The 25955-nt window shown below is 41.1% G+C and overlaps 1 protein-coding gene across 6 annotated transcripts; it reads right to left on the bottom strand.

Moving 5' to 3' along the window:
• Positions 1 to 449: 449 nt before the first annotated feature.
• cnot1 (CCR4-NOT transcription complex, subunit 1) lies at positions 450 to 22481 on the bottom strand. 6 transcript variants are annotated; one of them, XM_084396979.1, is made up of 49 exons: positions 22298 to 22481; positions 18394 to 18695; positions 17796 to 17903; positions 17596 to 17694; positions 17415 to 17483; positions 17268 to 17322; positions 16964 to 17167; positions 16671 to 16839; positions 16297 to 16423; positions 16064 to 16177; positions 15414 to 15584; positions 15185 to 15312; positions 14855 to 15095; positions 14650 to 14769; positions 14414 to 14536; positions 10725 to 10876; positions 10480 to 10630; positions 10181 to 10382; positions 9930 to 10052; positions 9411 to 9535; positions 9011 to 9297; positions 8818 to 8896; positions 8460 to 8690; positions 8217 to 8357; positions 7941 to 8120; positions 7730 to 7846; positions 7516 to 7626; positions 7333 to 7410; positions 7066 to 7243; positions 6839 to 6987; positions 6450 to 6746; positions 6203 to 6343; positions 6017 to 6121; positions 5816 to 5935; positions 5539 to 5733; positions 5129 to 5271; positions 4930 to 5038; positions 4686 to 4855; positions 4360 to 4591; positions 4014 to 4259; positions 3762 to 3925; positions 3367 to 3484; positions 3048 to 3149; positions 2784 to 2957; positions 2522 to 2671; positions 2156 to 2336; positions 1938 to 2070; positions 1408 to 1542; positions 450 to 1322 (listed from the first exon to the last, which is right to left on the bottom strand). In XM_084396979.1, exons 2-49 carry the CDS (start codon positions 18493 to 18495, stop codon positions 1244 to 1246), a joined length of 7128 nt encoding a protein of 2375 aa, XP_084253105.1. In that variant the 5' UTR covers positions 18496 to 18695; positions 22298 to 22481; the 3' UTR covers positions 450 to 1243. The 6 variants fall into 6 exon arrangements, with proteins under 6 accessions (XP_084253105.1, XP_084253101.1, XP_084253103.1 ...); XM_084396975.1 differs by having other exon boundaries at positions 2477 to 2671; positions 8439 to 8690; positions 22298 to 22432; XM_084396977.1 differs by having other exon boundaries at positions 2477 to 2671; positions 22298 to 22432.
• Between the last annotated feature and the right edge of the window lie 3474 nt (positions 22482 to 25955).

Here is a 25955-nt window from a genome sequence, read left to right as displayed (position 1 = left end):
TCAAAATGTTCATAAAAATATGTGGATGGAAACAGCGACTGTAACGTCCTTCCAGTGAGAATTTTAAGCCTGACTTTCAGGCATGTCAACGTAAAATTAGCATTTTTCCATTTTAAGTGCATAAGTTTGTCAAGTTAATTCTAAATTCAATCAATTATACACCCAATTTAAACCCTTCCTTTCCACTAAGAATCTAGTCCAGCAAAATTCAGTTACTCCAATCAAAATCACTTGTACGCACATCCCAATTATGATTTATGAACTTCCCAAAAGGACTTGAATGCAGTTTTGACTTTGAAAAAATGCATTAAACTCCAAACAACATTATATACTGCATTAAATTGAGAATGAAATCAGAAAAAAAATTTTTTTTCAATTGTCACAAATGATAGTGTGAACAACTTGTTTAAAACAAACCCAATGCAATCAAAATGGAAGGCAAACAAAGGTGCAGTTCAAGTGTTTAATGCAGTAACTACAGAATGCATACATACAGGAAATAAGTAGCGGAACTAAAGGCAACTACAAATTACTACAAAATACAACACGCGGACCAATACATTTACAAAACATTCGAAATCCTTACAAAATGAGCTGTATTGGTCCTTTTTTGTTCTGCAAGTTGAATCTTTGTACAAACCACAAAGATCCAATTTACCAACAAATTTCTGAATATTTCCACAATTGTACAAGTGCCAGGGAGAACCTCCAACCCAAGATTTGTTTCCTCACAGGTGCAAAACTAGTGACCCCCCCCACCCTGCAGTCCAGGACATCGGTCCGATCCCATCAGCTCACCACACTGATAGCTCTCCCCTTAAAAACCAAACCTCAAAAAATAAAAAGAAATTAAACAAGACAGCTTCCTTAGCCACTACCAAGCTTCCAAACAAAAGTCAATCCGTCTTGAAGGCAAAAAAATAATTTATGGAGAGTTTGGGGGAGCCAAACAGCAAGGAGTGAAAATGTGCTCAAGCGTGTGCCTCACCTTTGACAAAGAAATACTCAAAATCTGCTCTTAAATGTCCCTTTTTAATATTTACATTGAACATTTTTAATTGTTGAGGGAGGAAAAAAAAGAACCAAAAAAGAAACTCCTCAGGTCAGATGCCGCCCGGTGGAAGGAAAGCGGTAATCCAGTGCCGGCTGTGTGTGGATCAGATGTGCAGGGTGTGTTGGAGGGGCAAATGAAGGGTTGGCGAGAGGAAGAGCTCTCTCTGGGCACAGGAGCAGTTCCTGCAGCCTAACTGGCACCTGTTCCCTCCATCACCTGCTGGGCCTGCTTCTGCCCCATGCAGCACTGAGCCACCGACTGGAACAACCTGCAGAGAGAGAGAGAGGAAACGTTGCAGATCTTCTGTTGTAAAAATGCTGAAAGAATGGATCGTGTCATGTTGGCCAACTTACTTCTCAATCTCTGGGGCGCAGTGCACAAAATCATGGCTCCAGAACTTAAAGGCAGGGTTCTTGATCAGCTCTATGAAGGTGATGAGCAAACCCCATGGGTGCGGCCTGTTCACAATCAACCTCTCAAGCAGGACCCTGCACGACAAGCACTTCAGTTAACTTCATTTATTACATTTTGTTATTTCTAAGAATTCCTGGTAACACTTTACACAAAGGGTTCCATTTGTTAACAGTTTATGAACTAACAATGAAAAATGATTAAAGAATTTACTTACTAATACATTAAAATCCAAAGTTGTATCTTAACAGTTAATGGAACTAAAATGACATGAGCGATTCGGTGGGCGGGGCTATAGAGGCAGTGATGTCAAAACTTCAAGGAAAATTAAATTGAGCAATTCATTGATTATAACTCAATTTCTTCTAAAGCAGTCTGTTTAAAGTATTGTCTCCGTACAAATAATTGCATTCGTTCTTAAAAATAAAAATGTTTAAACTTTTTTTTTAAATAAATCATTAAAATGTCATACCTGGTGATCTGCTCTTGAATGGCTTCAGCATTGGCTTCGGCAAACAGATACAGCATGGTACAACTGAAGTAGTGTGTATGGCTGTTTGGATAACGCAGCTGATTGGCTATCGCATTCAGGAATAGATAGCGCCCTGGGAGGAGGAAAATAAGTCACAATGTAAACTAAAACTAGAGAGAGGGGACAAAAAAAAACAAAAAACTTGTTTTGCATCTCACCTTCGGTGTCTAGATCGACTGCGAGGTTCTGGAAGATGTCCATGTGTGCCGAGTGCGTGATGGTGCTCATGGAAGGAGTGCTACCCTTGTTGTGGATGTGGGCAATGGCCTGGGTTCCAACGTACAGCACGAGAGCATTGATCAGCTGGATGTTGTAGCGGTTTCCAGGCTCATTGGACACCTGGAGGTAACAGTGCATTTGTACGCAATTATTCATTTAAAATAAACAATTGCGGTTTATGAAGTCAAGTTTGTGTTTAGACTCAGCGAACTAATGTTTTACTGTCAAGAGCCTAATAACGCCACAAAAGATTAACTTACGAGTCTGTTGTGAACGGTTTTGTGATTCAGAGTGGCACCCTCTACCTGCAGGTTGCTGCGCAGCTCAGAGAGGAAGGTGACAGGAGAGCGGGTCTTGAGGTAAGAGTCAAGATCCTTCTTAAACTGGGACGGCATCACACCGGTGAAGTTAGTGAGGATGCGGGGAGCGATATTGATTTCACTCAGCATATCCACCTGGTGGGGAGACACCGATTATTACACACGCCACAATGTAACCACAAGTATACTTTAAGTTAAGACTACAAAGCATCACATATGATGTCAAATGTGATGTGCAACTCTCTACCTTCAGATTAGGGGTGAAGGGGTCTGGAAGCCTCATGTTGCGGGGGAAGGCACTCAGGATCAGGTTCCTCAGCTGGATGCAATTGGGCGGGATGACATCGCAAAAGCCATAATGGTAGTCGCACAGGAATTCTGGGAAGTCGTGTAGCAGGACAAGCAGCACACGAAGTGTTCCCTTGGAGAATACAGAGAAAAACAATGCAAGGTCACAAACTGACCCAGTGAACCACCAGACAGGCTTTTGGAGGAAAGACTGTATTAATACCTTGTAGAGAATTTGCATAGGTTTGTTGAGTTCAACATTCCTTAGGAAGGGTGCAAGATACTTGAACAAATCTATCAGCAGCTGAGCATACATTGGCCAACCCTGCATGAGAGGAAAGAGACGTTTAAGGCACAGTGGGGTAGTCAGCGATTGACTGGCATGAATATGGGATGTGGAGGGACATCAGAGGTGCCCAATCCTGCCCCTGAAAGGCCACTTTCAGGTGTGTTTAATTATAGTCGGAGAAACTTTGCAAGAAAGTGGTCCTCCTGGAGAAGGATTGAACACCCCTGATGTATATCACACAGGAAATACAGACCTTTTGTTGTGGTGTGTGCGCAAGCATCCTGGCAATGAAGATGCGGTGAGAGATGAGCTCCAGCCAAGCATACACAAAACCAGGTGCTTTAGTCGGCCTCAGGATGTGAAAGGTGTTGCTGAAAGAGACGATGGTCCTTTAATACTCAAAGATTGATCAGAACCATAAAGGTGTGTTCACATTAGCAAGATTTCATTACCCATTATCTATTATCAATAGTGTAGCGGAGCTCACAAAGAAGTCACTTTCAAACCAAGCATGTTGGAAAAAATCTTTCACCTACATCAAATTCCCAACCTCATGGATTCCTATTGAAATGACTGGATGTTGCCCATGAAAATTGGCCAAACAATGATAAATTTAACCAGATCTCAAGTCTAAAACCGTGTGCTTACCAGAAGGCAGTGAGGGTCTGGAAGTTGATGGTCTCCAGCACATGCTCTGGTGCATTAAGCTCCAGCAGGAGCATAATGAAGATTCTGTGGTATGGAAGCTGTTGGAACTCTGTTTGCCTCACATCGTGATCTTGGATCAACACACCCACCACAATGCCCAGAACCTGCACCAAGACAAGAAATGCAGCATTAATCAAGACCTTCAAAAAAATAAGTCAACACTGAGCCACAAACCACTGTAAGCATTCCAACCTTGTTGAGCAGGTTGATTTTGGTGACCGTATTGGTGGCCTCTCCGGAGTGTTTGACCAGAAGGGCGATGAGCCGAACAAAAGCATCCAGGTTATGGTAGCACTTGGCCCTGATGATGGCAGGGCTGGTGGTCGGGTGCTGCTGTTCGGCTTGAGCACGGTAACTGATCTCCACGCACATCTCTGTGCACAGCCGGAAGAAGCGAGTGATGAGGTCGTCGGTCTTCAGTATGCCCTGCTGATGCATCTGTGAAAGAACAATGCAGGTGTGACAGAATGAAGTAATGCAGGCTAATTCTAGCCTTGAGAAAACCTTTGTATTTTGAGTGCTCTTTAACCTGGCTAACCTGTCCAACAAACGCAGAGAAGGCCTTAGTGCTGTCCCTTCCTGCAGCTGCTGAGTGGTACAGGTTGACCCATTCTCTCAGCAGGTACTCTGCCTTTTCTCTAAGACCTGGTGGGTCATCATACTCAGAGGCTTGAGAAATCCCAGAGTGCATCATGAAGTTTGGCCCACCATGGTGACGATCGATCATGGCCTCGTAGTTGGAGCGGACAACATCCATCAGCTGGGGCAAACTAGTGGTTACACAGAAGTTGTCCAGATTACTTAAAATGTTCAGTAAAAAAAAATTAACATTCACTTCAACCAGTGGCATAAGTGGTATCTTACCCTTCAGGAGCGTTGGCTCTGGAGTGGGCACTGGTCCTCATCAGCGTCTCAATGGTGTGGAAGAGATCTGCTTCAGTGATGTGGCTCCCACTGCGTTCATCAACCAGAAGTAGCTTCACTAGCTGCATGGCGAACGCCACGGCCATGTAGTTCAGCCCGTTCTCCATGGACTGAAAACACAGAAGAGTAAGAATCCGCTCATTTACATCAGTTTCCTTTGATGTCCGAGAGACACTACCCTCACCTGAGCCAGGTGCAAGTCGTACTGCTGCATGTTGACCAGGTGGTTTCTGATGAGGAGCTCTACGGCCTCAACGTTGTACTTGTATTCATCTCTGCACTCAATCAGGCATCTGCAGGGGGGCATAGAAGAAAGGGTTAGGACCTTTAAGACCCATCTATGCCTGAGACAAACAAGTTTACGTCACAGTTGTGGTACTGGCCTGGTGATTTGTTTGTTGCACCACTGTGGACCGTAGGCACGACCGTCCTGTAGGGCTTTCAGCACCAGCAGGTGGCACTCCCTGTAGCTTAGCAACAGATCAGTATCAGCACCACTGGTGGCATCCAGCAGACCCTCCACAGCCTGAGAGTAAGCAAGCAAAAGAGAAGTTAGATTTAAGCTGAGACCATATTGCAGGGGTGTCCAATCCTTCTCCTATTGGACTAATTGTCCTACAGAGTTTAGCTTCAAAACATTTGCCTGGAAGTTTCTGGTGATCCTGAAGACCTTTCAGGTGTTTAATTAGGACTGGAGCTAAACTCTGCAGATCAGTGGCCTTCCAGGAGCAGGATTGGAGAACACTGCCATATAGGCTTATTCCCCAAGTTTTCCCCCCAGAGTTTATCTAACCTTTTGCAAAAGTCCCAGGGCAGCAATGCCATCACGGGAGTTCCTAGCCATGACAACTGCCTCCAGGAGGCTGCGTATGGCCTGGGTCTGTGGGTTCATGGCCAGCGCAGGTGGAATAGCATGCAGGTGCTGCTCAAGGTCTGAGATGCACTTATCGTAGATGTGAGCCACATCATCAGTAGGCCATGCCTGTTGCTGCAATGTAGAAAAAGAACCTGTGAGTTACTTACCCAATGTGACAACCATACAAAAATCTCAAGAACGACAGGGGCTGTACCTTCATTGGTTGAGCAAGGAAACCCGTGGGCTGAGACAGGTCGTTACTGGGTAGGAAGCCAGGAACGTTTCGGGCGAACTCCTCATAAACAGCCAGCTGTTTAGGATCCACTCCACCGACCTGGAGAGGAGCAGCCAGTTAGAATCTAACACTGTCAGAGAGCAGTGCATCAACTCAATGACCTTTGCAAAGAGCTCTCACCTTCAGTCTGATCTGCTCTGGCATACGCTCAGCCTGATAGGTGAGTACCATGGGGTCACAGTAGCGGCGGCCTTCTTGGCGAGCGTGCTTCCTCAGCTCAAATTCCTGCAAGATACAGAAATTAATCAGATTACACTAGACGTGACAAGCAACTGTTGCAACAATTAGGACAGAGCAGGGACTTACAGTTGCCAGTCTCTTGTCCATCTCAGGTCCAGCTTTCTCCACTGCTGTCTTTTGGATAAAGCAACACGCAAGCTCACAGTTGTCCTGTGCGATGCGAGCAGCTGCCTCTTCCATCATTTCTCTCTGCTGGGGTGTGGGAGCCTGAAATGTATGTTCATCCAGTCAAAATTCTTAAAGCAACTAGAGGTCTTGATTTTGAGCTAGGAAGGGTGTCAATTTTGAATGAGAGAACAATGTTATTCCGTACCCTAAGAGCTGCTGCAAAGCTGTTCTTCAAGTTGGTAGCAATGCTCATGAGCAGCGGCTCTCTGCAGGTGATCATGGCCATGCCGGCGGTCAAGTTGCGCATCATGTGGTGGGCAGCCACGCGCATGTGAGACTCCTCGGAGTCTAGCGCAAAGTCCTTCCGGACTATCTGCTCGCAGGTGGTCATGGCGATCTTGATTGATCGGTCCACCACTGGGTGCACAAGCTCCTGTACGGCACGCTCAATTGCTGGTCTCACGCACTGCTTCAGCTGAGGGTGGGCCTGCAGCAGTGGGATCTATAAAAAACAGTGAAGAAAAGGCAGTCTCAATTTAAAAGCATTCAAAAATAAAAAGTTGATAAATTGACTTTATATAAGGTGAGACTTACGCTAACATTGATGGTGATGTGTGGGGCAAGGCCAGCCAAGGCGTACACATTGATGTCATGGTAGCTGAACTGTGGCGTGGGTGGCCCGGTGGCCGTACAGGTTGTGGTGGTGGCCGGAGTCGAGGGAGCAACTGTAAATGAAACTGAGTCTACTTATGGTTAGACAGGGAAATATAAAATTATAGAAAAATTATGCAACTTTAAATGTGCCTGTTTTAGTGTTATACCTGTAGTAACTATAGGCAGCATTTCTTCAGGAGGCTTGGTCTCTTTCTTTGGTGCAGAGAGCTGCTCCTCCAAACTCTTCAGCTTCTCTTTGTCTCTCAGCAGGTTTCCTGGCTTCAGCTCACTGATGTCCAGAGACAGATTCTTGCAGAGCACCTCAATCTCAAACTTGAGGTTAAGCTGTAACAAACGAATTGTGGGACTCAGTGAAAACTACACCACTAGACGCTTATGCACCATATGCTTAGCGTCAATGAGAAGTGACTGACCTTTAAGTCATGTTCTTGGTGGAGCTCAGCCAGTACATTCATGATGCCCATGGTCCAAGGGTTCTGCGGTCTGAAAATCTACAAAACAGTGCACAGATTAAGGTTATTATGTCCAGGTATTTGCAAAACTGGCCCACACATAACACCTGACAGCAAGATTGGTAGAGAAAATTGCATTATTACCACACTCCGCAGACTTGATTCCAAGACTTTGGCCACAAAGGGAACAACATACAGTAACTCCTGCTGGCCTTTCACATAAGCCTCCAGCAAGAGAGACTTTAGCTCCAGATCCTATAGAAGAGAGCAAAACAATAATGCAGGTATAAACTAATTTGATTCATTTTTTTAAACATCTATAAATGTTTCAATCACAGGTGATTGATAATGAACTCACTGTGTACAGGATGGGTTTGTTTTTAGCAAGGGTGATCATTCCAAGCCAGTGACCCAAATTCTTCAGCAGGGATCGATCTGAGAAGTTAGCAGCTGCCTTATCAGAGGTAAGAAGGACCTGAGAAACAAAAAGGAACAACATGAAGTCATGATAACATAGCTATATCTCTGTTGTATGACCTTGAACTTGCTATTTAAAAAAAAAAATTTACCTTGATGTTTCTGTAAGTCTCATTGAGAACCATCTTAACAAACTCTGGGTTTTTCAGTGTGTCCAGGAAGTTAGAATACAGGCTGTGGAAGTTGGGCTCAATGCTGACACGCTTCATGACCAGGTACTGAGACACCCAGGGCATGAATTCTTCTTTCACAGTCTCTTTCAGTTCCTCCACCTTCAAACAAACAGCAAGAGATGGTTTAGGGGTTAAAAACACAAACGTCTTGATATAAAATGTAGCATGGCAATGAAATCAATTGTAAAAACAAACCTTTTGGGTCATGTTTGATTGGGACAAGTTGTTGAAGATGAACGCAATCTTCTCTTGAACGTTCTCTGGGGGCTCAACAATCCTTTCAGTCTGGTCTGTGGCCACCAACAAGGTGTCAATGTTTGTGGTGTTGATTGAAGGCTGGGGAAGAAATTAAAGCATCAAGTAACAGATGAGTGCATCTTAGTCACTGTTCCGTAAATGTAATTTTCTTATATTTACCATTGATCTGTGTTCACTTACTGGCACGTCCTTCTTAGGTCCAAGAGCTGTAGGTCTTGTGATGGTGGTGGTTTTGGCAGCAGTGGTGGTCGTGGTGGCTGTGGTCACTAAGGTGCTGGCTTGGACAGGTAGGGGGGCTTTAGGGGTCTGAGACTGAGCTTGAGCCTGGGCTAGAGCCAGGCTGCCTGGGGTGGTGATGGAGCCCTGCATCTTCACAGGAGGGTCTCTGGATTGCTGGCCATACTCTATATACTACACAGAGAAAATGGACAACATACATTGGAGACTTATTCAGCTGGAAGTTTAACCAACTATTGCAGAGTGAGAAATTATGGAAAGATGCTGTAGGCATCTACCAAAATAAAACTTAACTAGTTACCTCTTGTAAATGGTGTGGGAACTGCAGGAAATGGGCTATTGACGCCAAGTGCTGACAGTACTGGGGATAGTCCTTCAGTCTGAGGAAGAGAGTGGCTCAGATTTAAAACAAATGCACAACTCAATATAGTAAGAAATGTTCCAAATGAGATTTATTGTATGTTGGCTGGAAAAGCATGAACTAGTGACAGTACCTATTTTTAAATCTATCTAGTGCAGCAATCCCAAAGTAATACATCTTTGATCCGAAAGGTTTGCGTAAGGCTTCCAGGACGTATCGTAAGGCCAAGCCCAGCGCCATGTATGTGACCAGGCCCTTCTCAATGATTCCCCCAAAGAGGCATGCGGTGATGTGCAGCTCTTTGTCTGGATACTGAGGGAAGAATCTGTACTCCTCAAACAGATTCCTCAGCATGCAGTTAAAAACTTCCCGTTCCCGCTTGATGTTCGAGTCCTTAAATCTCTGCAGCATTTCCAGCACCTACATTAAAAGAATAACTATGAATGTGAAAGCTGCACCTGGGAAATTAGAGTTGAGGTATTAGGAATGAGCAAAAGTGTCATTCCTCTCATTCAGTTCCAATTCAATCTCACCTCATCCACAGACATTGTGGGGTGTGGTGGATGGTTGTAGATGCGCTGGAAATAGCTGTTTGCCTCGTCGTCAATCTCCTTACTAAAGTGCTGGTTTGCCTCGGGCCACACCTGAGAAAGGTCAGCTACAACATAGAAAACCCAGTTACCGCACATTATGCATTTAAAAAACGCATGTTAAAAGAACTACAAAAGTACAAATTCAGAGAAAACAAAACAGAAGTTTCTGGCAAACAGCTTGTTTTCCTTCATAGGTCTAATGGAAGAAAACGGATGATATTTTCACACGGATCCAAGCTAGTTGCCAAAAACATCTTGCTGTAATGTAGACTGACCTGTATTTCCTCTTAGATTGTAATTACTTTTTTTGGCCCAGGGATGAAAATTACACAGATTAAAGACACTTTAAAATGGTTGTCAAAAGGACTGAGAAACTGAGGGCCAGTTTTGAGAGGAAATACAGCTTGAGGCGCCTGGCACTCTCTCAGCCACACCACCACTTACAGGCCTTCATCTTACTCTGCTGAAATGTGGGAGGGTTTAGCCCCGGTGTGCTCATCTTCCTGGTGCCGAAGGGGTCGCTGCTGACAGCAGGCATGCCCAAACCTGAGCCAATCCCAGTCAAGCTTGAGCTCAGAGGACCTTGAGAAGTAGTTCAAGAAATTTGTTGAAATTCTAATTCATTTGTAATTGGTCCAAACTTGAGGCTGAACTACTGTTTATCAAAATTTATTTTCAGAGTTTATAAATTCACAGTAGTCTTATGGTACCTTGGAGCTGCGAAGAGAGGGGGTTAATTCCTGGGAAAGCTGTGCTGGGGTTTGGGTTTGGTAGGTTTGAGAAGGCTTTGGCTGGGGACTGGGGGTTACTGAAGGCAGAGCCCTGCAGGCTGGGGAATCCTTGCATGCTCGGGGTATGAGAGGTGGACGAGACACCTAGACTCAAAGAGCCCATTGCAGCGAGAGGGTCCATCTGGAATACAACAGGACAGATTTGAGTACAACATCAAAATTCAGTTCAGGGAATCTTGACACTTATAGCAATCTTCAGTAAGTAAGATCATAGTTACTTGAACAGGTGAGATAGCATCTAAGCTGCTGGTGCTGGGAGCTCGTCCCTTTGGCAGGACTCCTGGTGGCGGCTGCCGGGCCTTGTTCATCACATTGCTACAGTTGGCCACCATGGTCAAGATTGTCTCTGACAGCTCTTGAGACACACTCCTGCTCAAAGAAGCCAGCAACAAAACGAAGTGTTTAACTGCAACCCAACCATTTTCTTGAAATGCTTAGTAACATGTAAAGGCTCTATACGGACCCTGCACAAGACTGCAGACATGCAAGCATTGTAGCCAGTGTTTCAGGAGGAAGTTGAGCACTCTTCGGCTGGTCTTTCTCTGGGGTCAAACCACCCATGATCGAGGGACATCGTCTCTTCAGGAACGTGACGCACGCCTGGATGAACGGCTCCTAATGGACGAAGACAGAACACGTCAGTCTTTAGTGACTTCAAATACATTGCCGGTCAAAAGTTTTGGGGTCAGTGAGATTTTTAGTTTTTGGAAAGAAATCAATTGTTAGACTAGAGGTTGACCAATAGTGGATCTTACCGATCCTGATATTTAGGTTTGACCGTACATACACAATCGCGAATAACCGATTATTCAACCGATATTTTTTTTTTAAATGGATACTGGATTAAAAACAAACAAAAGTAAAACAGTGCTGAACCAAAATGTGCTAAATTAAATACATATATAAATATGAATATATTAAAACGAGAAGTTCTACAAACACTACATAAATATAATTTAAACATTAAAATATTACTGGTCAAATATGTTTCTCTTTAGCTATAACCTAGAAACATATGCAAATTTCTAGGTAACACTTTGCAAGTCCCATTTGTTAACAAGGATATATAAGCTAGCTTTCATAAACTATATGCATTATGCAATATACGTTTTTACTGCATGTATTAATATTTGAGTAATACAATTGTACCTTGATCATTCATGTTAGTTCATAGTACATTAAGGTAATAACAGAAAATAAATTAAAACTCAATTTAAAATGTATTACTAAATGTTGAAATTAAACTAATGAATAATACTTCTACAAACTTTAGTTAATGCTAAAAATGGAATCTTGTTAAGTGTTACCATTTCATATAAATCCAAAGAGTCATGCTTAAAGATGGCCATATTTAAATATTTGCAAGGGCCAGAGCATTAAAATAACAAATGTAGACCTATATTACATGTACAGTCTCACTTTATTTGCTTCTATTTTAAAACACTTGATTATCTAATCAAAATAACTATGTATTGTAGTGATTAAAAAAAGTACTTAAATCGAATGCGTTTCTGATTTGTTTGTTTCTGTCGGCTGCATGAACATGTCAATGTTGAGAAAGCAATCACGTCGCTAGCTTTAAATATGCAACTTCGCCGGCTAATGAATGCATAAGTGACCACCTGGATATAAACTAATGGAAATAGATGGTAGCAATTGCAACAAAACATTTGTGTCACGTTCGCGTACGTTTTTGTCATTGCTTTAATCGCTTGAGGTAGCCACTACTAATGTTAGTCCTCTCAGCATCGACGGCAAACATACTGCTGTTCTTTCTCTGCTAATGCAGCAACTTTATAATGATACAGCAATATGTACTTCAGTGTTCTGTATTCAAACCGCTTTACTGTCGATGTTTTAAATGTGCATCTGAAGTGTCAGCGCTCTCCGTGCAGCGTGTTCTCTCTGTGCTGCGCGTAGCCTCACGTGTTGACGTAAACAACTCAGCCAGTGATAGTTTATTTGGCCTCTAGAGGCCACTCTCACTCTGTATAATGCCAGCAGTCTCTTCTCAGTGCTCTCATACAGCAAACTCTTCTCAGCCGCTCCAGCAACAGACGCAACCCAGAAAAACTATCGGTGTGGATTTTCCCCGATAACGATAGTTCCACCGATCAACTATCGGTACCGATATATCGGCAAAACCAATGAATCTGTCGACCTCTAGTTTAGACATTTTTTTCCCAGTAAGGTAAAAGTGACAGTAAAGACATTCATAATGTTACAAGAGAATATATAAAATTTCTATTATAAAAATTAAGCAGCAGGACTGTTTTCAACAGTGATAAAAATTAAATTTCTTAAAAACAAAACTAAAAGAACATGAGACACTAAAGACTGAAGTTATAGTTGCTGAAAATTCTGCTTTGCCATCACAGGAATAAATTACATTAAATAAACTAAATATATTAAAATAGCAAAGTTATTTTAAATGGCAAAAATCTCAATTACAGCTTTTACTGTATTTTTGATCAAATAAATGCAGTCATGGTCAGCGTAAATAAATCCAGTAACATTATTTTAGGGTCCAATTCTCACTATTAACTAGTAGGGATGCAACGATACCATTTTTTCAGAATCGATCCGATCCCAAAAATTCTGAGTATCGGCCGATACCGATCCGTACCAGTGCAGTTTTTTTTTAAATCAAGTAGAATTTCTATAACTCTGTATTGAACTGATAATAAGAACTGAAAAAAAGAAAAACAACAACAACAAAAAATATATGATCATAATCTGACATAAATGCTTTTATACACTAGGTTAGTGGATAATTCAGCAGTAAAATTTAGTCTAGAAAAATCACGAGTACACAATAATTGTATAAAATCTGAACATTTTGTGAAAAAAAATGTTTAGTGGGGAACAAATTAGAGACAATAAGTGTAACACTAAATCTGGTAAAACTTTACACATTGCTCTTTGTATTGTTGTAAAATACATTCATGAAAAATCAAAAATAGCAATTATTTTATATAGGCCTATAGCCTACTATAAAATTTAGACATTTTTTAAATGTATAGCACAGCTGTTTAATGAGGTAGCAACATATGATAGATAGGACAGAACAAGAACGGCTATTAATAATCTTTCATTTCGTCACTGTATTATGATATTAAAGGCTCCAATACAGTGCGGCACAAATCGCTTATGCGCATCCCGAACGCAGAATGATGCGCTTGAAGCAACACGAGTCACAGCGCGCAGCGCGTCGAGTCCGCATTGAAAAGTTTAAAGCACAAATAAAATACATATTGATGCGTAGTGTATTATACAGTATCTATCTATGCAATAGTCTATTCAGCATTTTCTTTAAACAGTTTTAAATTTCAGTTACTGTGCGCGTGAAGAACAAATAGTGCTCTGACTTTACTCCAGTGTTGTGATCTAACAGACACCCGGTAGAAAGTAACATGATTAAGGTACAGCAATAAAGTCCAGCAAGATAAAGTTGTTTTATGCGAAACCATAGACCTTTATCTACAGATCAAGTATAATAACAGTAGCTAACATTGAATCATCTTGGAGAGAGTTTCATTGTGTTAACTGTCGTAACCGGACGCGACGCGCTGTTTGAATGCTGAATGAAGAATGATTGACAGCTGCAGCTGAGGGAAACGTTTACGTGAGCTTGAATTTAACGACTTAAATATTAAGTTATATCTCACATTATACTATATAATGGCTTCAGAACACTTATAATATTGTGCACGAAAACTTATGGTGCTTTATAATGTTTGTGTGCCTTTTGTGGGGCTTAACAATAACACAGAATAGTATACGAACAATATCGGATTTGGATCGGCCTCGTCTGACCGATACCCGATTCGCCAAAAATGGCAGTATCGGAGCCGATACCGATGCTGAGTATCGGATCGGTGCATCCCTATTAACTAGCTACTTATTCGCATGCATATTACTAGGATATTGGCTGTTTATAAGTAATTATAAAGCCCATATTAATGCCTTATTCTGCATGACCATATTCTACATCCCTTATTCCTACCCAATACCTAAACTTAACATCTACCTTACTAACTATTAATAAGCAGCAGTAATTAGGAGTTTGCGGCAAAAATCATAGTTAGTTAATAGCAAGAATTGGACAAACTAAAGTTTTGAACAGTAGTGTAAATTTGAATGTTTACTCACCCCATGCTCTCGTATTTTGTCAGTGAGCCATTTGTCAAGTTTGAGGTATTCACGGCGAGAGGCAAGTGCAGCAAGGTCAATTACAAAGGCAAATGGAGTACCATTCAGCAGCATTGATAGAGACTGCAATGTTCAGAAACATAATTAAAAAAAATATTTCAGAACCAGTTTTGCATAAGAACTGTATCTCAGTTGCAGGTCTCAGTTTGTCGTGCAGGAGTTGAGGAGATGGGTACCTTCAAGTCCTGAGCCACATCCAGGATGCGAGATAGCTTGGCCTGGTCGTATTGCTCTCCTCTCATGTACCACTCGGCCATAGAGTGCATGATCAGCTGGCGGATTGAGGGGGACTGGCCCTGGAAACATAACCCAGGCACATTAGTACACGGTGACACCATAATGAAACTTTGTGCCGTTCAAACAGATGTCAAATCCACCCACCTGTCCATGCCAGGCATAGTGCAAGATGATGGCGGAGTTGGGGTGGTTGCCCAGAAAGATGGGCATGAGGGTGGAGATGAGCTCATGACGCAGGGTGTGCCAGGAGGTGCTGATCTGTAGCAGCGCTAGCACCAGCATGTCCGGGCAGTGCTTGATGGGAAAGCTAAAGAGCTGCTTCACCTGCTCATAATGCCCAACTTCAGATAGGCGCAAGAGGCTCTCCACAAGGTCCAAGCTCTTCCTGTTGACCAAAATGAAAGGAGAAGATATTAAACAAAGATGGACCAAACTTGATGGACTAAAAGATTGTTTAAATGGCTCAACACTAACCATGTAGCTATCTCTCTGTTGTCATCCTCAGGTGGGGCCTTCAGGATGTCAATAGCAACCGTATGACAGGGGTAGTCAGCAAAGCAGAACACTTCAGGACTCATCAGGGAGTGCTGAATGAACGATAACTGGAGAACAGAACAGCAGGGACTCAATATACTACTTCATTTCCATCGCAAAGTTCTGGACAACTAATTTAATATGATTTGGCATCAAATAAAAACTTTACCTGTCCTTCTGCATGCTTCCATGGTCTGTAGATGAGATCCACTGGGAACACCTCCATTCCCAGACCCCTCTGGACCCCATATACCACTATCTGAAGCCCCTTACTGTCCCGGATCAGAAAGCCTGGGTGATCAAGCTCATAGGTCACCTCTTTGAAATTCAGATTGGGGTTCTGAGGAGAACAAGCACAGTCAAATACAGCTAAAAATATGGGGAAATTTAGCTGCATAATAACTAACATTTGACCTTGTAAAGCATTTAAAAATGAGAGCTGCATGATTAAATAAAATCATCATATGACTTAGTGCAATTATCCAATCGCAAAAAGACCGATTTAATGAAATGTATGCACTGCAATATATGCACTACGCTCTGATTTTTTTGGTCGCTTATAACATGCATTTAGGACAAGAACAAGAAGCGCTTATTAAACTAGCTAAAGTTTTAAGTGGTTTTCCACCAACATCATATTGATATACAATACATTTTTTGCCAAATTATGTTGCCCTACATACAAGCACCGCAAACATGGAGCTTTTTTTAAGTGGTAACATTAACTTGCAATCACAATTTTCATCAAGGATAAAAACAATTAGATTTTCCCCCCAGACTGTGCAGCTGCAGTCCCATCTAAAATAACGAGAACCTTACCACTTCTTTGACCACATCAATCAGAACTTCAACATTCCAGGTGTGGGCCTGAGAGCCATCACTCTTGTCCTTCCCATCACTCCAGATCCCTCCGCCCACTGGATTGGAAATGGACTACAGATACACAAACCAGTTACTCAAACCTGCTCACACTCCCTAATCTCGGTTTAAATCAAGCTTTGGTACAATAGAATTCCAGCAGAACCAAAAACACACCCAGACAGAGAACGTACCTGTAGGCCAATGCCGTCTGACAGCCCGGAGTGAGTGCGGGCCATCATGCCCAGCACTCTGGCCACCTGACTGGCTGTCACCTCTCGCACCCCATACTGCAGGATTATGTTCCTGCACTCTTCAAGACTGTGAAGACAAAATCAATCAATACATGGGAATCCCTTTAAATGTCAACAGCACATTTTAGGTGTTTTCCAATAAAAAAAATTCTATCAATTTACATTTTCCCCAATGGAGCGCAAAACTTTCTAAACACTAACCACATATATGGCAAAAACACATGCCAAAATCCTTCAAAAAAATATTTTTTTTACAGGTTTGGAACATGGGAATGTGCAAATGACTGATTTAATTTTCAGGTGTTTGTTAATACCTTGCACAAAAGCCATAGCCAACTTCTTGCATGAAGTCAGCAAGGGAACTCTCCATCATGGTCTTGTTTAAGTCTCCAGAGTCTGGCAGGATCCTGTCCATGAGAATGTCCCGTTTGTCAGGGTACAGCAGTGGTGCGAGCACCACAGGACAGCGCTCCTGCGGGAAATCTGGGACAAACAAAAACACAGGACTAAATGACTCTAGAGCACAGCATGAGAGCCGATTTCAATCTGGAGAACTAGCAAAATATGACATGCAAGAAGCCATCTTGTAGTAGAATTTTCTACTAACCTCTGCACAGTGTTTTGAGGAACGCGTCAATCTGCTCTTGTCCGACTCCGCTCGTGCCCTTCTGCCCGAACAGAAGATGGGAGAGGAGCAGATGCAGAACCTCTATGGCAATGTCCTGGAAGCCACCTTCCTGATTCCCTCCGAGGTCCGCGTCCACGTACGAGCGGAGAAGGTCAGGAAGCTTCTGCTTCACAAACTGAGCAGCTGTGAAAGAAAGCAACCAGGGTTTGTTGCGCCGAAAACGTTCACATTTAATGCCCCAGAAGCGAAACTGAAACAAATACTTCAGGAAGTAAACACTTACCAAACCCTCGAAGGTCTGCGTTGCTGGAGTTCAGCAGAGCAAGGCCAAAAATCACCTGGAGAAAGAGACAGATTTAGTTCTCACATTAATTTGACGAAAACTACTATTTTTTACTTTTTGAAATATATTGGAAAGCTTTTTGCCTACCTCTTGAACCTTGCTTAGCTTGAGAACTTTACTCAGCTGAGTAAATAAGTGAGGTGACGGTTTCAAACTCTACAAACAAGCAGACATGCAACCAATGAACGAAATGTATTATAAACAAGCACTTAATCACAAGACTGGCATTGAATATAAAAGGTTAAATTTGAAAGGTAGATGAACAAACCTTTTGATAGTGCAGGGGATTGTCAATGGCGTAGCAAAGCGTTGAAATAAAATTTGGTTTCGTAATAAGAGAGACACACTCCTGGATCAGAAACTGTGTCTGAAGCAAATAAGAGATCGCACATTAAACAAATATTGAAACTAATATGCTTTTATTTTTGATAAACAGTCTCTTTTCAAAGCAGAAGCTACATATATTACCTGGTGGAAATCTTTGCCACTGCTTTTACCATCGCCACTGAAATCCACATGGGAAAAGAGACAGCGTAATAAATGCCGGTCTGCCTCAGGGCCGTGACGATTCACAATCTGAGAAAAAGTGATGCATCAAATTGTAAATACCTTTAGTTCACTGATGGAACTTGCAATGTTCACTTAATATTCCAGGTTAAAAACTGATAACTACGGCCATGTTCAGACTGCAAGCAAAAAACAAATTTTTTGCATCACTCTTGACACAACAATTACATCAAAACTGGTGACGGCAACACCGCTATTCATACGATGTTTAAATGGAATGTCCCAAGATTTTGCCATTTTCCTGTGCAAACTCGATAGGGTGCCTATTTGGAGAGCGAGATGATGCACCTCCATCCTTTTTGAAAGCCTCATCACATACGTGGCTACATCTTTACCAAAGCAACCCATGCAGATATGCTGGTTTTGTTTGGACACAAATCTTGTTTGATCACTTGCAATTAATAGTGCGGATAGTCTGATTTGAGGAAAAAATCCGATTTGCCTGCAGTCTGAACATAGCATAAGTGTATTTATGACACCAAAACACCAATGCACTCACATGTTGTATTTCTTGCTGGCTGGCTCTGTAGTTTTTCTTAGTTAAATTGTCCACCAGGTAGCTGATTTGAGACAAAGCCAGCGAGAGCGAGTCAAGATTCATTGCTGGTTGGGGCGGAAGCAGGCGGCCGAGCCCGGCGCAAAATCACCATTATTCCCCTTTAGTCACTTCAGTGATAGGTTACTTCTGTCGGTCCCCCCCCCCCCAAAAGGTGTGAAAAGTGTCTAGTTTCCAACAAGCAGAGTCTCTGGGTGGATGCTGATTCCAAGTAATGTCCTTCAGTGCACTTCTTAGTGTAACATCTGGACAAACATGAGATATAAAAAGCAATTAGAAAGGGCAAATTAAAATGAGCACACAGTAGATCTTCAGTTGCCATATAAAACATTCAACAATAAGTCCATAACACATTAAAGAGACAGTTCACCCAAAAACAAATGGTCATTTACTTGTTCCAAACCTGTACGAACGCAAAAGATGATATTTTGAGAAATGTTTTGTTTTTGGTCCATATATTACGTAAGTCAACATTCATCGAAATCTTATTTTGGGACCGGACTAAATTATTTAGGTGGAATGACGTACTACACATATAATGCATTACACGGTCTAATGCAGCGATCGTTGAACCTCAAGGCACGCAGAGGAATCAGTCCGCTAGCACAGGATAAAATCTCACGCTTTAATAGTATTTATAGCACCTAACTTAATAAAACAGGCTGTAAGACTTTGAGGAATGATTACCTCAAAATGTACATGCGTATGCAAGTTTGAGGGCTTTTATTTAAATCAAATACCGGTACATACACCTCTTTAGCCATTAGCCCTCTGCGTGCCAGTGTTGGCAAACTTTATAGCATTTTTATATACTGATACATCGGTCTTAGCACCTAATTAGCTTGGAGAGCGCAGTGAGTGCTTTAATGTTGCCGACCCCTTGTCTAATGTATTAATCTTATAAGGTTATTTTGTCATCCGACAACAGGGTCTGATTGTCCCTCCACTCACAAGGAAAGCTGCAATAGTTGACAGCATGAAGTGGCCAACATTTCATGCTTAATTCCCCCCCCCCCGGTTAAAGGGATAGTACACCCAAAAATTTAAATTCTTTCATTAATTACTCATCCTCATGTCGTTCCAAACCCGTAAGATGTTCGTTCACCTTCCGAACACAAATGAAGATCTTTTTGATGAAATCTGAGAGCTTTCTGTCCCTCCATAGACAGCTACACAAACAGCACTTTGACGCTTCAAAAAGTTCATAAAGAGATCGTAAAACTAATCCATTTGAATTAAGCGTTTTTTTTTCTACAATTTTCTGAAGAGACTCGGTCGATTTATGATGAACAGATTGAATTTAGGCTTTTATTCACAAATATTCATCTACTCGCGCATCAGTTGCGGTAAACGGAAGCTCAAGCATGTTCGCTTGAAGCATGAGAACCAATGAGGTTCATTTGCATGTTACGCAGCACGTTTGAGCTTCAGTAAGAACCAATGAGGTTCATTCGTGTGTTACGCAGCACGTTTGAGCTTCAGCAAGAACCAATGAGGTTAATTTGCATGTTACGCAGCACGTTTGAGCTTCAGCAAGAACCAATGAGGTTACTTTGCATGTTACGCAGCACGTTTGAGCTTCAGCAAGAACCAATGAGGTTAATTTGCATGTTACGCAGCACGTTTGAGCTTCAGCAAGAACCAATGAGGTTCATTCTTGTGTTACGCAGCACGTTTGAGCTTCCGCAAGAGGTTTGTTCTCACGCGTCAAGCAGGTTCGTTTTGTTTATGTTAGCAGATCAATGTTTGTGTGAATAAAAGACGACATTCAATCTGTTAATCACAAAGCGAGGGTGTCTTCAGAAAATTGACTAAATTCGTTGAATTCATATGGATAAGGTTTACGACGTCTATGAATTTTTCGAAGTGTCGAATTCTCAGTTGCGAGGGACTGCATTCTGTCCCTATAGTGGGACATACATTTCTCAGATTTCAACAAAAAGATCTTCATGTGTGTTCCAAGAAAGTCCTATGGGTTTGGAACAACATGAGAGAGTAATTAATGACAGAATTGTCATTTTTGGGTGAACTAACCCTTTAAGTGCACCATCGAGGTATCTCAAGAGCACTTTTTATTTTTCAGTTTGAACGCTATTTATATTACACAATGTTATATAATAGTCCATAAGTATACAAATTAGGATGCCTCTATGCAGGTGTGTAACGACATGAGGGTGAGCAAATAACAGAATTTTCATTTTGGGGGGGACTGTCCCTTTAAAAACGTTCAACACACTAAGATTCTAACGCTCAATTCATTAAAACCTTACAGTGTAACAGTGACCACTTTAAATTTAAAAAAGGTGTCAGAACTCCAGTTCCAAATTTTCAGTCACTTTCTGTTTTATTTTTAACGCGCGGAGAGAAACTGAACGGTACAGCTGCAAAACCGGAAGTCATACACACTCAGACTCACAGGCCTCGACTAAAGTTGAAGGGTCGCACAAACAGAGTAGATAAACCTCTAGAACGTTCGGTTCCTGCTACATTAAAGCCGCCAAGGGCTTGCAAGTACATTTATGAGAAAATAGATGCATGAAGTGTGACGTTTTGAGACCTAAAACAAGCCAGACTAAGTTACACAACAACATGTTTTCTAAACTCATTTAACTGCTAAATCACCTTCTTGAAATACTGAGTGTAAACAATAGAAATAAAATACAGAAAAAACAATGATTATTAAGGAAAATAATTAAGCAATAATACATTATAGTTTCAGTTACAAACACAAGTCACGTAAAACACATGACTGGCGAAAACGTTCAATAATTTACAAAGAGATTAACCTGTATTACCAATGGTTAACTTGTGTCGTTTTCACGAAACAACTCCCAACAACAATTTGACTTCAAACGATCAAACACTCCCAACTTGTCTGTGGACAACACCGTTAGCATTCCTAGTGCTAACTCATCTTTCATCCAAGTTGCTTATTTATCAATATCTACATATTTATGACACGAAACGCCTCTTCGGATAGAGTTGTATCCCATACTCAACTGTATTATACCGAAATTAACTCCCAATAGCTTTTTAACGGCCAGTTCTGTCAGATCCAACAACAGTCGTGCTAATCCAGAGCTGGCTAACAGCTAGGCTAAGCTAACAGCCTAAAACCTCATTGTTTCGAACGGTGACGAGCACTAGCCTGTTCCCGACATGCTCATCGAGACCACTTAGCTGACAGGACCAGTCTGCTTGTTTGCTTTGGGCATTAATGTTAGAAATGTACAACAGACAAGAGTTATGAGTGCCAGTACAAGTAAAACACTGGCAAAACACTTCCAACAATACAGTTCTAACATGAATATGCTAAAATATGGCAAACAAACATCTAACTCATGTATAAAGTCGTATTAAATGCACTGATAGTTGCGTAAAAACAATTTGGTATACATGTAAGAGCATGTAAATCAGTGCAAGTGAACATAAGCAGTCATGCAGGTTTGCATACAGCTACACTGCTGTCGCCCGGGCCTCACTCAACACATTTATATGGTTGGAGAAACAGAGCAAGGCAACAAACTCGGTGTCTGAAATCACTCCAGTGACCATGTAGTTAGCTATAGCGCGCACCACAAGAGCTTTACTTACATTCATAATGTTTTCAAAAATGCACATTAATGGCCACATCCACCGAACTACTAACGACCGTTAACTGTGATCCTACCAGTGCGCGCAGAGCCAGTTGGGATTTTAAGACTTTTTGGCCGTTAAAACCACCAGCAAGGTAAGCTACATGCTAACGTTAAATTAGCCGAGCAGACAACATATGATGAGCAATTCATATATTCAGCTATTTGTAAGATTTTACCGAAACCCCGATCGCAGCGAGAGGACGCGTTACCTCGATCCTGGAAAAATTACGAGCGGATGATCATTTTCGTCGTATTTCTTCGTTCTGATCTTGACTGATAAAAGGTCGCTTTCTCCCTCGGTTCGATTTGGGTTTTTCAAAATAAAATGGCGACTGTCACGGCACGGCACGCGCGCGCACCTAGTGCGGTGCTTATTGAGCTCGCGCACGACGCACGAGCTCGCGACTACGCAACATATTAAATGACGCGCACTGACACCCCCCTCCCCATGCGCACAAATGGTGCAAAGTGATGGAGGCTTCGCGCAGATGCTAACGCACACCTGTTGTTGTGTGAATGGATTGCCAATTACGATTAGATTGGATCTCTGCTGTGTGTTTTTTTTTTTTTTTTTTGTAAGATTGTGGTTTCATTTTTTATTTATTTTTATAAGAATTGAATATCTCTGAAAACACCTTTTTTAAATGAAAAATCCGTTTATGATTGTTCATGAAAAATATGCAAAAACTGTTTCAACAATGCCTTCTAAAATTAAAATGGAGTTAATAAATTGTGGAGTAAGCTGTGATTTCCAGTCCTGGAAATTAGTTTTAAAATGCCAGAATTGCTTTGCATAAAACAACATTTATTTTAAAATCGAAATAAAAATTGATCACAAAAAAGTTGTAAAAAAAGTAATGAACATTTCAAGTGAAAGTAATGTTTTCTAGTTATGTTCAGCTGTAAAATATCTTATATATAATATCATTTGATGTGTATATATATATATATATATATATATAACATTATTATTCTTTTTTGATCAAACAAATGCAGGCTTGATGAGCATAAGAGACTTCAAAAACACAGAAATAGTAATGTTTCCAAACTTTTGACACACACATATGTATATATATATATATATATATATATATATATATATATATATATATATACAGTAGAGATCAAAATTAGAGAACAATTAGAAACACTTGATTATTTTCAGAAATATTGTTAATCTTTGTCACTTGAAATTTGAAGGAATATTAGCTGTGGGTATACCATTATTCTACTGGCATGTTTTACAAAATAACCAAGGTACTTCAAAATCAAAATAAAACATTACAACTAAAATTTGAGGCTTACAGCAGTCAAACTTTATTAGGAAGTGTACAGGCCCTTGCTTTGAATGACCTGAGCACATCTACGGCTACAGGACATCACTAAATTCTCACACTGCTCTGGTGTGATCTTGATCCACTCTTCTTCCAGTCTCTTCCACAGTTCGGTAACTAGTGGGTTTCTTAGCCATAACTTTGGAGCCAAGGATTTTCCATAGATTTTCAATCAGGTTTAGGACCCAAATAAATTAAACTTACTTTCTTCACTAAAGTGAATTTTTGACCAGTTCTCCTCTGTCCACACAACATGCTCCTCCGCAAAGGATTAGTCTAGCCTTCTTATTCTCTCTGCTGATGAGAGGCTTGGTCACTGCAGAGAGAGCTTTCAGTCCGAATTCTCTTAAATGACGAAACACTGTATGCCGAGACTGAAATCTGAACTGGCGAGCGATTCCAGCTGCAGTGTTGAACCGATTCCCCATTGAAAGCCTCCACATCGTCCTGTCCTCTCGTGCGTTTGTCTTACGTGGACGACCAGCCTTTTTGGGAGACTTGAATGAATGAGTGAGTGTCTAAGCTTCAATATTCCAGAAACCACAGATTTGGAACGACCAATTTCTATTGCAATAGCTGAAAGGGTCATCCTTTTGGCCTTCATCTGGACAACCTGGTGTCGTAGGGTTTCAGTCACCTTAGAGCGGCTTGCCGTCTTACAAAGTCAGTTAAAATTGGAAAGTTTGCTGCCAGTTAAAGGCTTGCCAGATAATTAAAGAAATTAGCACCAGGTTCCACATTATCACCAATAACTTGGAGGTATCTGAATCAGTGCTCTAATTTTGACCAGTTATTTTTTAATTGTCTCGTGTAAGTTTTATATACTGTACTTCAAAATATATTTACCTTATGAAATATGCTAAAAAACTGCCCTTCTGCTCCTGTTAGAATAACTTTAAATAGGACTAAGCAGTGACCTTGAACTTTAGGAAATTGTATGTTGTTCTTTAATTTTGATCTCTTCATATATATATATATACAGTCGTGCTCAGAATTAATCATACCCCTGGTAAATATGATCAAAAATGGCTGTAAAAAATTAATCTGCATCGTTTATCCTTTTGATCTTTCATTAAAAAAAGTGGCAAAATCCTAACCTTTCATTGAAGTAAAAGAATTGAAAGTGGGGGGAAATCACATTATGAAATAAATGTTTTTCTCCAAAACACGTTGGCCACAATTATTGATACCTTTTTATTAAATACCTTTTTGCAATCTCCTTTTGCCAAGATAACTGCTCTGAGTCTTCTTCTATAATGCCTGATGAGTTTGGAGATCAGAGATCATTCCTCCATACAGAATCTCTCCAGATCCTTCCGATTCCCAGATCCATGTTGGTGCTTCTTCTCTTCAGTTCACTCCACTCATCAGGTCAGGGGACTGGGACGGTCATGGCAGAAGCTTCATTTTGTGCTCCCTAACACATTTTTGTGTTGATTTTGATGTTTGTTTTGGATCGTTGTCCTGATGGAAGATCCAACCACGGCCCATTATAAGATTTCTAGCAGAAGGCGTCAGGTTTTGATTTTGATCTGTTGATATTTGATAGAATCCACGATGCCATGTATCTGAATAAGAAGTCCAGAACCTCCAGCAGAAAAATATGTCCACAACATTAAAGATCCAGTGGTATATTAAATTGTACACATGGGGTACTTTTTATCCTTGTGTGCACCAAACCCATCTAGCGCGTTTGCTGCCAAAAAGCTCTTTTTTTAGTCTCATCTGACCACAGAACCCTGTGCCGTTTGAAGTTCCAGTCGTGTCTGAACACTGAATATGCTGGAGTTTGTTTTTGGAGGAGCGAGGAGGATTTTACTTGAAAACCTCCCAAACAACATGTGGGGATGTAGGGTTGTTTGATTTTTTTTTTTTTTTATAGGCTTTCTGACCCCAAGACTCAAGTAATCTCTGCAATTCTCCATCTGTGATCCTTGAAGAGTCTTTGGCCACTCACACTTTCATCCTCACCGTCCATTAAGACAATATAGACACACGTCCTCTTCCTGGCAGATTCGTAACATCTTTAGTTGGTTATAACTTCTTAATTATTGCCCTGATGGTCAAAATGGGGATTTTCAATTCTTTAGCTATTGTCTTACAGCCACTTTCTATTTTGTGAAGCTCAACAATCTTTTGCTGCACATCAGAACTATATTCTTGGTTTTACTCATTGTGATGGATGATTAAGGGGATTTGGCCTTTGTGTTTCCTCATATTTAAACTTCTGTGAAACACGAAGTCATAGCTGGACAGTTTCATGTTCCTAGTCACCCTGGTGTGCTAAAAAAATGTAAATATTAATGGCAATATACTTCAGAGATATTTTATTCATAAAAAATTCTAGGGGTATCAATAATTGTGGCCAACGTGTTTTGGAGAAAAACATTTATTTCATAATGTGATTCCCCCCCCCCCCACTTTCAATTCTTTTACTTCAATGAAAGGTTCGATTTTTGCCAATTTTTTGAATGAAAGATCAAAAGGATAAACGATGCAGATTTATTTTTTACAGCCAGTTTTGATCATATTT

The sequence above is a fragment of the Rutilus rutilus genome (genome assembly GCF_951802725.1).
Source record: "Rutilus rutilus genome assembly, chromosome: 23".
In the NCBI taxonomy this organism is placed as follows: domain Eukaryota; kingdom Metazoa; phylum Chordata; class Actinopteri; order Cypriniformes; family Leuciscidae; genus Rutilus; species Rutilus rutilus.
The sequence above is the reverse complement of the archived record's forward strand: the minus strand, read 5'-3'. Positions and strand labels throughout refer to the sequence as shown.

Bases quoted from the DNA above. Each gene is read 5' to 3' on its own strand.
- cnot1 (XM_084396975.1), bottom strand. From the start codon at position 18,495: ATGAATCTTGACTCGCTCTCGCTGGCTTTGTCTCAAATCAGCTACCTG. The intron at 6,344-6,449 runs GTACGGAATAAC...CATACATTTCAG, and splicing joins GCTTTGCAGCAGCTCTTAGG to GCTCCCACACCCCAGCAGAG. The intron at 5,936-6,016 runs GTGAGAGCTCTT...GCTCCTCTCCAG, and splicing joins CAGAGCAGATCAGACTGAAG to GTCGGTGGAGTGGATCCTAA.